Source organism: Parasteatoda tepidariorum, chromosome 8 (genome assembly GCF_043381705.1).
Source record: "Parasteatoda tepidariorum isolate YZ-2023 chromosome 8, CAS_Ptep_4.0, whole genome shotgun sequence".
Classification (NCBI taxonomy): domain Eukaryota; kingdom Metazoa; phylum Arthropoda; class Arachnida; order Araneae; family Theridiidae; genus Parasteatoda; species Parasteatoda tepidariorum.
Window position 1 is genome coordinate 89,355,542 of NC_092211.1, and position 15,048 is coordinate 89,370,589.

Sequence of the window (15,048 nt, forward strand, 5' to 3'; positions counted from 1 at the left end):
GATATATATAAGGATTGTATTGTATATTGATTGTATACAGCAAAAAGTACGAAGTTCTATTATACTACCCTGTATCTTATTTATGAATTTTTACAAAACTGTATTTGAAGTATAATTTTGTAATTGTAAAGTAAAATTCTTAATAGTAGACTGGGTTTTCAAAATATTACTTGCTTAGGAAATATTTGATAACATTTGAGTGTTAATAAAAATTTTTTTAATAAATTTATGAACTAGGAACAGCTTTGGACGATATTCTTACACATATGTTTTAACTACATTTTGTTTTAACTTTATAAAGCAGGGATTAGTCTGGGAAATAGTAATTTTCTACAAAAAACTGGGAAAATTCCTGTATCATACCTGGATAATAACCTGTCTCAGAAATGTCAGTAACATTAATCAGTTATTGAGATACAAGTTAAATAAGTCTAACAAATCTGCTACAATTATTTTTTAAAATTCCACTTTTTAGTAAGACTTTTCCATGTTTTCATTCTCATACTGTTATACGTCTTTGTTCACAAAATCTAATGTTTGACATAACAAATAAAAAAAGTGAAAGTTTTCTGATGAAAAATTGCATGGTATAAATAAAATAGGGTTTAGATTTCAATTTAAATTTACCTGATATATCCAGGGATTGCTCAAGACAAATTCAGGCCCAAGGCCCATCAATTTTTCCAGGCCCTTTACAAAAATGTTTTGAAATTAAATTACTTAAGACATTAAATTACTGACAAAAAAAAAAGAATCTATTGAACTGCATGATTCAAGAGAAACTTTCTAAGAAATTTTAAAAGCAGGCAATTGAAGATTATTTTTTGAAGATAAAGTTTATATAGAACAACAAAACAATGTTATGTCAAAATAAAAATAGTTTGGTGACCACAAACAATTGATATTAGTGATTGTAGCTGAACTATTTTTATTGTAAGCTGTAATTATTTTTTATTTAGTATTTAAACCAACACAAAGCTTGTCTACCATTCATTAGATTTAATGATAAGTTCAGCACATATGCTAAGATATTAAGGTTATTAATTATAATTCTTATTAAAAAATACATTTCAACACATAAAAAATATGCAAAGGAGCCAAAATTATATCTACTCATAGAAAATTAAAAGCACATTTAAATAATAATTTATTTAGATATAACAGATTTTTAAAAATTAAAATTCATGTTCACTGAAAAATTTCTGATTAAAATATTGATACATTTAAAAGTATTCAATGCAATAGTCTTTTTAAAATTGTTTTTTATTTTTTTAAATTTTTTTTTAGCAACTAATTTTATGAGAATTTCAAAATCCTGTTCTGCAGTATTATCTGTCTCAACTTATAACATGATAGGTTTTTACTGCTTTAAAATTTAATCCTAAATATTACTAAATCTATATAAAGCAGAATATGAAAAAAAGAAACAAAGTTATGTTTACATAAAAATAGTTGAAGACATTTGGTGATCACAAACAATAACTATCGTGGTCTTTTGCTGTGTTATTAAGCTGTAATTATTCGTTACTTAAACGAACATAAAGCTAACCCACCTTACTTTCGAATTTGATTACTGCAATGTTTACGTGAGTTTGCTCGTATCACGATATAAAGAAAATTTGAAATAAAAAAAATTCTTTTTTTTGAGAAAAACTGTTTCTTTCAGTATTTAAAAGAAATTGTAATATTAAGGACTTTTTACTAATGTTTGAGGCCCCTCAGAAATAGTGGGCCCTAGGCCCATGCCTATTGGACCAACCTAGGCAATAATCAGGGCCTGGATATACCTGGAAAAGTCAGGGAATATTATTTTTCTGAAATTGAGTGCGAACCCTGTTTGCTTGCTTTTATTTTCCGAATTAAATTCTGTTCTACGAACGTACTGGAATATCTTCAACAGCATTTTAGTCTTTTTCGACTAATTTTGGTTCATCAGCAAAAAATTAATGAAATAGTGAATTAACAGGGAATACATAAAAATAATAATTAACAGGGAACGTCCTAAACATATCTAATCTTTCATAACCAAATACACAATAAAGCAAAACTTGTAACCAGTCATTACAATTTTTCTAGTCTTATACTAAAAATCATTGGTGCTATTATATCAATCCAATTATTTTCTATTCTATCCAGACTCTTAATATACTTAAATGACCTATTTTGTTATTAAAATTCAAGGAAAACTGAGAAACGTCTCATTAGAGTTCTTATTATTGAAATGTTTAAGAGAAGGTGACTCACCATGTCTACTGTCCCTGTGATGACTGAAAGCCTGACCAAAATTCTTTACAAAAATACTTGTTTATAAATGTTTTTTTATTAAAGAAAAGGGTGGAGAATTTCTTTATATCTACCTAAAACTGAATATTTTTTTTAAAGAGTCTGGTTCATCAAAAAACAATAAGAATTTTTGTGGTTTGAGGATGGAGCCCATAAAACCTTTGCTCACCCTTGAATGTAATTATCTTCTTCCTTGTCTGTAAAGCAGTTTTCGTGAGCCCATTATAGATACACATCAAGGGATTGGCAAGTATCTGGTTCTACCCCCGCAAACAGAGGTTGTTGAAACAAAACAGAAACAGTGCTACTTATCGGGCTAAATCTTTATTGTTTGTGAGGGTATGAATCTTCAGTAAATGTGTAATGAGCTGGACTAAATATAACTATTATAACTGTAATGACCAATAAATAAGGCGAGTGTAGAAGCAAGAGAACATTAGAGAGTTGACATAGTAAGACAAACTTATTTATACAGACACGGGAGTTAATTAACCATGATATGGTAGGTCTTTCTAGACTAGTAAAATGTAATTTAGAGTTCGTCTGCTGGAAAACAGAACTAATTTCACCAAAATCGAGGTACTCAGTTTTACCCCTCTCTTCCCTATGTTAATGTAAAACCGGGTTATCATTAAATTTATGAAGGGTTTAGAATAGCATTCAATTACACTTTGAGATAAATTTGATTAAGAAACTTATACAGGTGGTCACTTAACAGGTTTCATTGTACCATGTTTAATATTGCCAGAATCATCCATTTCAACAGAAGTAAATAATCAACTTAGGTAAGAATGTATGCTCATAAAATAACAATGAACGTACTAATTTAGTGAATCGAAAAAAAAAAGCCCTTTATATTTATGTAGTAGTTACTCTAGTCATGGACAATAATGCTTCAGTATGTGATGATTGGGCAGAATCAAAATTATTAAAAAAAGAATTTGATCGAAAAAGGAAGATGACAAAACCAAAGAACTGCTGAGAAAATCTGAAAGCAAAAATATTACATTAGTTTGAAATGACTATTTTTTTTAAAATTAAAGTAAACACATATTTTACAACTTTCACCATTAGTATATTGACTGAATTGTTAAAAAAAAATATTCAATTAAGTTATTCAATTTCTAATATCCTGTGTTTGATATCACAAAATATTTACACTCTTCCTCCGAGTTTGTATTTTAAAGATTTGACTGTATTTGAAACAAAAAGCTTTAGATGAGACATAAACTGACCTCTAACAAATTTTGGACTGTATGCATAAATATTAATTACTGTATTTAAATTAACACACAATTTTTTTGTTAGTTATTTTATCATTTTTATACTGTTCAACTATGAAGTCTTCTAATTTATTTTTCTCCCTCATAGTTAGAAGAAGATCTATTTGCCCTCCCATTTCTGCTTCCTTCCACACAACCCGAAAGGTAAAATTGTCAATTCTACTTACCATTTTGATATCCAGTGTTCTCCCTAAGCATTTTTAGAAGGGCACATGCCCTTTCACAAATGTAAATGCACCCTTCTTGCTTTTTTTGTAAAAATGTCTCGCTTTTTATTTATAATAATAATAATAAAAAATGGAAGTTGTAATCACTTCAGATTACCATAACTAGTAAAAGTTATTTGTAATATAAAATATTATCGTTTCTCATATTTATTTGAGTATTTTAGATTCTGTTATGAAGGACACTAATCTAGCTAGATATGATTAATATATTAGTACCCTTCAAGACTAAAGGTGCCCTTGCTTTTGAAAAAGTGCACTTTATTTTTATTTTTAGGAAGATCTCTGATATTTGTATTATATCCTTGCATAAAAGTATGTACAGTGATTCTGCTAGATTTTAAAAATTATGAATCCTAGGGATTTGAAAACTTCTGGGTCCTTTTGTACCCTAAGTGGGTTCCAAGAAAACGATACTGGTCCATATTTTTATGCATAAAGAGTAAATAATTTGTGTTTTAATTTTTTAAATATTATTTTATAAAAATTTAATATTTTTAAAAAATTAAATCCCATATAAAAATTAAACCTTATTAAAACTTTCTAAATCTTCAGAAATTATATAATATATTTGTTGAAATTATATTTGTTGAAATTAACAAGAAAGCTAAATATTATTTATCTAAAAAAAAAAAAAAATCAAATTCGAAAATTATGTTATATGCTTTATGCCATGAAACGAAGTAAATATGACAAAATGAATGACTAATCTTCTTAGCGCTCTGGTACGATTTTAATCTACTTCCAGTATTAGAGACAATTACTCTTAACTTGATGGCATGAAAGTATTGATGTGGTAGAAATATATACGAAACACTCACTATTCCATCCTCCTCATTACATCATATTTTTCTTTTTTTCACAAGAGAATCCTGGTATACAACTTAACAATTTTCCACAAATTTCTCCCCTTTTTTGTAAAAGAAAAAAATTGCGAAACNGGTCCATATTTTTATGCATAAAGAGTAAATAATTTGTGTTTTAATTTTTTAAATATTATTTTTTAAAAATTTTATATTTTTAAAAAATTAAATCCTATATAAAAATTAAGCCTTATTAAAACTTTCTAAATCTTCAAAAATTATATATTTAAATGATTTTAAAAATTAAAGCTTGAGTAAGTCACCAAAATTTTAAAGGAAAAGAAAAGATGCAAATGATTTGTGATAATTAGCTGATGATAAATTCTCTACCTCTTTATCCATCTAATCAAATGTGCTTGTATAGCATATACATATGTTTATATTATGTGTATGGATTCTATCACTTTAAAAGCTAAAATAATGACAACATTAATGCTTTATTTTAACTAATAAAATTATTTTAATAAAGTAAAACCCTACATAAGATAAAATTTATAAAATTTTTGCAAAAAACAGATCAATGGTTTCTTGAGTTGCAGTATTTAAAATTAACTTTTCAACATCATTTGAGAGTTTATAGAAGTTTTTATAGTTTTCGATATTTCCTTGATGCAATATATTAAGTGGTTTTCTGACTTCCATTGAAGATGGCACTGATGAGTTTATTTCATCTTCTGAGTCTGATTCCTCCATTTCTTGATTGGAAATAACTTTGCAATTTTTGATGTCTGTAACAATGTCAGAATCAGATTTTTCTCCTGATGTTTGCAGGTTATCGTCAATAGCTACGTAACATGAAAAATTCTCTTCCATTTCATTTTCTTCATCGCTGAGCATTTCTTTGAAATAGTTATCAGCTCCATCGCCATTGCTTAATCCTCACTTTTTAAAACAATTTGATATTGTTTGGGTTGAAACAATGTCCCATGAGTTACGAATCAAATGCGTTGATTCCAAAATAGTAAGGGATTTCGATAGTTTGTTTGCAGTTAAGAGTTCCGAAGAGCTGTCACAGTCTATGTCACTAATGATTTTTTGAACAACCATTTTTCTGTGATGAAACTTGAATGATCTTATGATTCCCTGATCAAGGGGTTGAATAATAGCTGTAGTGTTGGTGGCAAAAACACTAATTTAATGATTTTCAAACACAAGTCCTCATCAGCAGGGTGCTCACAACAATTGTCTATAAGTAAGACGACCTTTTCATTTTTCAGCTCCTTGTCCCATTCAAGAAGAAATTTTGTAAAGATGCTGGATGTCATCCATGCGTTATAGCTGTTGGCATAACTGGTGGGCAGGTGCTTTACTCCTTTAAAACATCGAGGTTTTAAACTCTTTCCTATCACTAAAGTTCCTATCAGTTCCTGTCATGTTGCATGTTAGCAGCACGGTTAGTCTTTTCTTTATTTTTTTACATCCACCAGTTGATTCATTTTTAAACAGCAGTGTGTGTTCAGGAAGTGCTCGGAAAAATAATCCTGTTTCTTCCGTGTTGAAAATTTACTCTGGTTTATAGTCTTCGATGAGTGTTGGCCACACAATGTTGAACAATGTTTTTGCAGTCTTTCCATCGGGTTAGCAACCCATCTGTAGCTTTGAAATCAGAATCACTAAATAAGTTAGCAAAGTCTTGTGCTTTGTGAAATAAAATTCCACGGAAAATTGGAATTCTTCGTTCGCGTGCATTTTTGAACCATTATAACAGAGCCATTTCAATTTCCTCCGATTTTCCTTCACGCTTACGCTTTCTTGACAGATTTCCATTCTTTTTTATTTCCTCGGAAATATTTATCCTTTGTTTCAGAATGTTGAAAAAGAGCAGTTTGGGAAATCCCTAATTTAATTGAAGCTTTATGTTGACTACATTTAGGAAGCTTATCATAGTTTTGCAACACTTCGAACTTATCTTTAAGATTCAAATCCTTCCTTTTCAGCATGCTGATAAAATTTAACACCAAACGAACTTAAAAATGATATGTGCTCTAACTCTAACTATAATTTACTCAAGCGGCTTAAATAATATGGAACATGTGCTCAGACAGCTTTTGGAAATCTATTCATGTTCTCTGTTAAGATAGATAACAAAAGAAACTTCTCTCCCTTCTATGGTTCATTCAATAAAAAGTAAAATAAGAATTTGCCCCCTGTTGAGTGTGATAGGTTTCTCTAAACTTCATTCAAGTCAAGGAATTGACATTGATAAATTGATTTCTATGAACTTGCTGCTTACCACCCACATTTTCCCTTAACTCTTACAGTGTATATATCGCAGGAAAGTGCTAACCACACCTGTTTTACAGGTTTGTGAGTAACTGTTGCTTCGTTTAAAAAAATCTTTAAACTTCGAAAAAATAAAATTTTATAAATAAGAACAAAAAAAGCTGAAATATTGCACTTTTGATTTATTATGTAGTCAAAATTTTGATTTTAAAAAGCAGCGGCATTGATTTTATTAAATGATGTTTTTAACATGTATTAATATTGTAACAATTTGGTTCTTGCCGATTTGATTTTATAAAGCGGCCGATTTTATTATCCGGTGATTTTATTAGCCGCGGGCACTGTACAAACTTTTTAATCAAACATCTGCACTAAAGAAGGGTAAGAATGTTATTTTATGCTTGCATAATTTTTTTATTTTTCTGATGTTAATATAGAAGCAAAAAATTTTTTCTTTTCAACATATGGTTAATTTTTGCACAAAACAAAGTTATGATGCTGGTTACTTTTTTGTGTGTGTGTGGTGTAAAATTACATCTCGTAGGGAACATGGCATCGTTCTGCCCCATCTACACATTTTGGTGCATTGGTTGCATTATTGTACATAAGCGGAATTATTGCATGCATATATATTTGAATGGAATTTTGTCACGAAACTTCATTCAATTACTATCTCTTTGCTTCTCAAACAAAATTCACCACAGTCATTTTTACTGGTTTTCTTTTGGTTTATTATAATGCAGTATTTTTATGTAGTATCATTTGGCTTCATATCCACTCTTATTTATGTATATAAAAGAAAATAATTATCAAAGTTTATTATCCTCTATAATGTAGTCAAAGTAAATAATCAGCATTTTATACCATTAGTTCAAGATTCATATGACTCAGGAAAAACCTTAGACCCTTAGGTGCTTAAAATTAGCTTAATTTTATTTCCCACTAAAAATTACAGGGCAGATTATAAAGTGTTGCTTTTGGCCAGGTTGCATTTTTTAACAGAAGCCACTTTTCAAAACATGGCCACTTTTTTAAAAATTTAAAATCTGTTATTAATAATGTAAAGTATTTCTTTTGAATATTTTCTCAAAGTATTGCAAACATTACAAACTTCATTTCTAAAAATAAAGAAACTTTTAAAAAACAAACTTGAAATAAAGTAATTTTCTGAATATTATCAAATGTTCATAATAATTTCATATTTATTAAAAAACATTACAATATAATAGAAATAGGGTGTATTTTTGATAGCTTTAAAACTAACAGTGTAGCTTTTATTTTTTCTGAAAATCATTTCATACACGCTAATAAGAAATTTACAAAAGTGAATGACTGAAGGGTTCACAATTGGGAATTTTGACAACTTAATTTTAGGGAGAAGAAATATTGCTCAAACAATGGAAATAAGAAAGGAGGGATGAGAAGCAGATTTTTTCTGCTTGTCTTTCAGGGCTCAAAGTTGTCATTAAATTCCTTTAAAAAAAGAAAGTGTCCTTAATTATGAAACATTTCAATAAATGTCCTGAAATTTTTATGATTTTTCAAATTTTTGTTGAAATTAACAAGAAGAAAAAATATTATTTATCTGAAATTTAAAAGTTATGTTATATGCTTTATGCCATGAAACGAAGTAAATAACAAAATGAATGACTAATCTTCTTAGCGCTCTGGTACGATTTTAATCTACTTGCAGTATTAGAGACAATTACTCTTAACTTGATGGCATAAAAGTATTGATGTGGTAGAAATATATACGAAACGCTCACTATTCCCTCCTCCTCCTCATTACATCATATTTTTCTTTTTTTCACAAGAGAATCCTGGTATTTTGCTGCAACTTAACAATTTTCCACAAATTTCTCCCCTTTTTTGTAAAAGAAAAAAATTGCGAAACTTTTATAAAAAAAATTTATCCTTATGTTTAGAGGCAATATTGTCCTTGATTTTTATATTTTGGTATTTTGCTGCAACTTAACAATTTTCCACAAATTTCTCCCCTTTTTTGTAAAAGAAAAAAATTGTGAAACTTTTATAAAAAAAATTTATCCTTATGTTTAGAGGCAATATTGTCCTTGATTTTTATATTTTGGTATTTTGCTGCAACTTAACAATTTTCCACAAATTTCTCCCCTTTTTTGTAAAAGAAAAAAATTGTGAAACTTTCATAAAAAAAAAAAATTATCCTTATGTTTGGAGGCAATATTGTCCTTGATTTTTATATTTTGGACTGCCATCCCTGTATTTTGATTCTTCAGGTTTGGAATTCATTTATCCATTATTTTATGTTGGGGGGTGATAAGGGAAAGGGGAAAAATTATTTTGTCAGTAGGTGGAAAACCTACTTTTTTTCATAAGCAGTTTGTATTCCAAACAAATACAATAGTTTAATTCCCTTTTCAAAAATTAGTTTAAACAGCAATGAATTACCCAACATAAGGACAATTTGGTAATAATAAATTAAATATCTTGTTTATGCAGGCTGGCCATTTTTCTGCAGATCCTCTAAATTCCTTTTTTCCATTCGATTTACACCATAAACTAAATTCTAAAATTTCGAAAATTTGATGCGTGAAACATTGGGACCATCAACAAATTGTACAAAAGTAATTGAAATATCTCATCAATTCTGCTCATTCTGTTTCTGAATTTTTATGACTCTTGAACAGTGTTATACAAAAGTTAAAAGTTAATAAGGGTGAATTGGGGGTCATATACTTATTATTTTTAGTGGAAAAAAATCAAATCTTGTATAATGGATGGATGAATCTAAATTTAAATTGTTATATTTATTCAGTTTATTTAAAATTATTTTAACCCAATTATCAATGCAATATATACAGAAATATTAAAAATGTTAAACTAAGGGGTCATTAACAAATTGGTTTTTTTAGAATCATTTTCCAATTCTAAAAAGAATGTTAAATCTTAAGATTGGTTCCAATTGAGATTTTATTAGGTAAAAATATTTTAAAACAGCTGACAGAATAGTCCTATAATTTATAGTGAATTATCAATATTTTATTTAATATTGTAATCTTTATAAATTGTAATTTTTATTGTAGTATAATTCGTATCTGATTGTGGTTAAGCTGAATTATTTATTGTCACAGAATCTAACTTTTGATTCTTAACATTATGTAGCGTTGACCCTTTAGAGCGTGATTCAACAACCCTTCAGTACGATATAGAGAAGCCTATCTTGGCTGAAGAACCTGTTGAGCAACAACGAGATACTTCATTGTTGCAAACGCCTGGGTCACCTCCTGAACAAATGGTATTACTTTTTCTTATAAATTTTTACTTCCTTTGTTAATTTTTACTTTTGTTGACTGTCATCTAGTACCAAATTAGGAAATTTGGCTACTGACCAGTGACCGCTTTTTCAAAATTTGAAGATTTTATTAAATGTGGTAAGCATTAGAAGGTTAAAAAAAATGGAAGAAATCAGCATAAAATCATTTATTCAGTCATTTCACAATCGTTTTTCTCCAATAACAAACTTTGTTATTTACCTTTGAGTATCTGGCAATAAGTTCGTTTGTTTGCATTGGATTTTTACCAATTGTCAATCAAAACATAAATATATTTCTTTTTTCAGAATCATTTGTTGCGGGTGTCAGTTTGGCAACTAGAAAATGAACTGTATATATATAAAAAAAACAGTTCAAAAACATAGCAGATGTTATGTTAGGTATCCTATGCATTTTGCTTAGGAATGCAGAGCGCAAGAGAATTTTCTCTCAAGTTTAAAAAATTCGCTCTGCATTTCACTCATCAATTTCTGATGAAAATCTTGAAAGCTTGCTTTCAATAGAAAGTAATTTCCCCTACTAACTGTTATGAACACAACTTAGATAAAAATTTCCCATACAAAATCAAATCAGCTCCTAAAGTTTGAAATATGAATATGTAAAAATTCTGTAAAATAAAGAAAATTATTTTGATGTTGAGTTTAAGTAATTATGAATAATGGTTTGAAAACCTTTTTTAGATTTTATTTACATATTTTTTACTTCGCTAAATGTAAGTCCTTATATTCATTTCCTTCTTTAAATTTCCCTTTTTGACTTGCATGATGTATAAAAACTGTACATGCAGCCCAAAAAAATGTCGCTAGTAAAATCTCTGTTATTTTATTTCTCCAATGTTGACTGGCATGTAAACAAATGAGATGAAAATATAGGAGAAAGATGCTACAAACAGAGCAGTCGTCATCGGCTTCTGCTTAGAGGAAGACGACTGATGAGGAGGGCGGAAAAAAACTTAGCAGTTCTTTTAGATCGGTATTTTTTTTCTGGAAAGGGTTAATTTAATTTCAGGAACATTAATTTTGGCAAGATTTGTGAAGGGTCTGTTTGTATGATAAAGTATTTTAGGAAAGTGCTGTTTGTGGGTCCAAATTTCTCTCATTAAAATGTTTAATTGTTTATAAAATCCACTAAGCTCAAAAATTTAGAAAAACGTTATTGGATATTGATTAATTCTGAGAAATTTAAAAATTAACAAAGGCAGAAATTTGAAAAATAAATAAGATGACAGTACAAAATTTATCAAAGGGAAAACTTTTGGCCTGATAATATTCCACCAGGCAGGGATGTGATTCTTCTGCGGATTCGCGGATTTCCGCTTTTTCTCAGATTTTTCCATTTTCCCCGGCTAATTTTCGTGGAATTTTTTTTCTCGAACAAGTTAAAATATTTTATGAGGAATTCAATTTTCCGCGAAGCGAAAGTATTGAAGTCCTCATTCCTCCCTCTGAAGTTTCTCTAAAAATCATTTCCTTGGGATAAAACTGGTTGACTTTTATACAGGGATGAGATTTTTCGTTTTAGCCTCTCGAATTTTATCCTTTTTATCAAAAACTCCGATCGAAAGTTTCGTTTTTTTTAGATAAATATCCCCCTTTTTTTTTTTTTTTTTTGAAAATTCAGTCTTTGAAATAAAATAATGAAATTTATTTACGATTTTCAAAGATAAACAGAAAATTCAAACTATGTCCTAGCTGCTAACCCTTCCGTATTTTTACTTATTTTAGCTATTTTCTCCGCTTTTACACACAGAAAATAAGATTTTTTGTATTTTTATTCGTCCGCCGGATAGCTCGTATTTTCGCAATTCAGACGTCGTGACCCTGTTGTCTGGCGTAAAAGCAAACGAAAAAAAAAAATATAGACGTGGATTTGCGGTGAAAATATTTATTTGCTCATTCAATTAATCTTGAAAATTTCTATTTATTAGATGTAAACAAAAACAATACAAAAAGCCTTTTAGAAATCCCAAGTCCAGACTCTGCAAATATCTCGATTGTTATTCACGCGATTTTAATATCAATCATCGATTTTCGTATTTACCTGATTTAAAAGTTGCGCATTGCGATTCTTATTTACGCTATTTAAGCATCGTGCATTATGATTCTTATTTACGAGATTTAAAAATCCAATATCGCGTTTTGTATTTATGCATTTTTAAAATCGCGATTTTATTATCAAACATCGATTTTCGTATTTTCCGGATTTGAAAGTTGAACGTTGCGATTCTTATTCAGCCGATTTAAATATCGTACATTGCGATTCTTATTTGCGAGATTTAAAAATCCAATATAGCGATTTGTATTTATGTGCTTTTAAAACCCTATGTAGCGATTCGTATTCACGCGAGCTTAAAATCCAATGTCGTGATTTGCTATTGCTGTTGTAATATAAAACATCGATTTTCATAACTATACATGCTTTAATAATTCGACATTGTGATTTGTATTCACGCGATTTAAAAATTATGCATCGTGATTCGTATTTATGTGATCTAAAAATTACGCACCATGATTTGTATTTTCGCATTTTTTAAAATTCGATATAGAGTTTCATATTCACGTGATTTAAAAGCCTCATATCGGGATTCATATTCATACAATCGTAAAATTAATCACCGGGATTTATAATCACATGGCTTACAAGTTTAAAAAATCACACTTTTTTCGTCAAATTTTCGTGTTTATATATTCTTTCATTCTTGGATTTCCTCTTTTTTACTTTCTGACTACTCTCAATCCTGACCAGGGTATGTGCTTCACACTTGTTTTGCAATCGACTTGGTAGATGTAGAAATTTTAAAAGTTAAATTGCTGTTTTTTTCATTAAAATAATTAAAAATTTTAAACTTCTATGAGGTGGGCAAAACTTTACTGAAAAGTACTTATTGTTTTTGCTTAATTGATTTAAATAATGTAGAGTTTGTCTGATCTGGAGTAAAATTCATCTATTCCACTGCACCATCATATCCGCTCTCCCATGTCTGTGATGTATGCGTATGGTGTGTTTCCATTACGTTGCCATTTGTCTGTGGTACTTCCCTTTAAGCATACCATAAGTTTATGGTGTCCCGCCATATAAATATCATCCATACATATTCCTATTGTTACCATATGCTAATGGTGCATTGCCACACGAATTTCTTAAGTAATCAAAGATTACAATATGTGTACCTTTCAAATGGGTAGTTGAGAAGGAAAAAAAGAATGTTAACTTTAAAGTGCCCTATATCATGACTCACAAAAAGTCTGCTCCAGTTGTCAAGCAGAAACAATCTTATCTCTTCAGAAAAATTGGTCGACTTATCCTGCAATAAATTGATTGGAGTTTCAGTTTCTTGAGTTTCTCTGTTTAATGAATTTATGCCTGTCTAATAGAAGATCAGACCACATGTTTACATAAACTATTTTAAAGACACAAAGTAAAAGTTTGTGTTTTCAAAAGTGTGTGTCATATAGAATTAGTATAACAAACAGCAGCAGATGGGTTTACAGTATAAAAAAGGCTGACAAAAACAGAATAAAAAGGTAAAAAGGAAATATTTTTTTGACACTTTTTCTCCTGTTGTAAGTTTTTCACTCATAAGATTTCTCTTCATTTTGTTAGTTTGTATTAAGTTGAAAATATTTACAATTAGACCTAAAAAGTACATATTTATATGGTAATTTAAGTGAAACTCGATATATGCATCAGTCAGAAGGTTTTGAAGTTCATGGTAAATTTAGGTGTTAACTTTGAAATTTTGCATCAAATAACCTACATTTAGAAGTTAATTAGGAAATTTGAAGATAACCACCTAAAGCAAATGAACAGATTAAAGGAAACCTCATCTTATTGGATGAACAGAAGTAGACCAGGCAAAGCATTCTCAGTTAATCATAATATTGCATTGGTTATTCTTTTAACACTGTGTTTAATACAAAGAACCTAAGGAATAATTTGACAACTGTAAACAATTGGAATTTAGTTCTGGTGTCATTTAATTAACAGATCATCCCATTTATTTTGCTGGTATACCCTGGAAATCTAGTAAGCAAAAGTGTGGTTCCACGGTGTCTAAATTTATATCTTGTTAAGGAAACTATTTGGTTTTCAGGAGCGTAAAATGAATTGGGAGTAGTGCCAACCCAATTTTGTGCAATCTATTTTTCTAAAAACTCAGTAGACAAAACACATTGATGTATAATATCAACTTATTAGAAGGGAATTTATTAAAATTGAAACACATTGGTAGTAAAGACAACTTTTCTCCCAAAACCTTTAAGTAAAGAAAAAATATTGTTAAAGTTAATAATGGGGCCGTATATGTGGAGAAATAAACTTATTTCCCATAAACTTTAGTTTCTTATAGATTGGAGAACGCCTGTTTGGTTAAAATAAATGTTGTTTCTCAGTAGTGACTATGAATATGTCTTTGTTTTTCTTTTGTGGGTGACTCTCTGTGTATCAACTGATAACGAATGGTACTTGCTGTATTTGCTGATGTCAACATTATTTATTTTTTGTCATTTAAAAGGATTAAATAAATTACTATTTCATAGTTATTGGTGAAATGTATTTTTATCACATAGCTCTGCTAAAATGTGGTTTGGTACTCACAAAAAGATTCTGAAAAAAAAAAATTTCTGTCTTTGAGTTTTTTTTTATTAACATTGTTTTTAAATGTGAGATTTTGAGAAATAGTTGAATAGATTTTTTAAAATTTGCATTGAATCAGGAAAGATGAAAAATAATAATAAAATTGCATGAATTAGATCTAGAAGATCTTAGAGAATTGATATTGGAATACATGGGAACAAATTAATTTGAGGAAAGGATAGGTGTAGAAAAATTAGTTTTAAATCTAAAACTAAATTTTAGAAGA

The 15,048-nt window shown here is 29.0% G+C and overlaps 1 protein-coding gene across 1 annotated transcript in view; it reads left to right on the forward strand.

Moving 5' to 3' along the window:
* Positions 1-15,048, forward strand: part of LOC107448911 (meiotic recombination protein REC8 homolog) — a gene marked incomplete in the record, with an annotated part of 134,317 nt that overhangs the window by 21,764 nt on the left and 97,505 nt on the right. Inside the window, 2 exon segments of the mRNA XM_071184357.1 lie at positions 3,655-3,710; positions 10,018-10,150. Coding sequence (XP_071040458.1) covers positions 3,655-3,710; positions 10,018-10,150 — 189 coding nt within the window.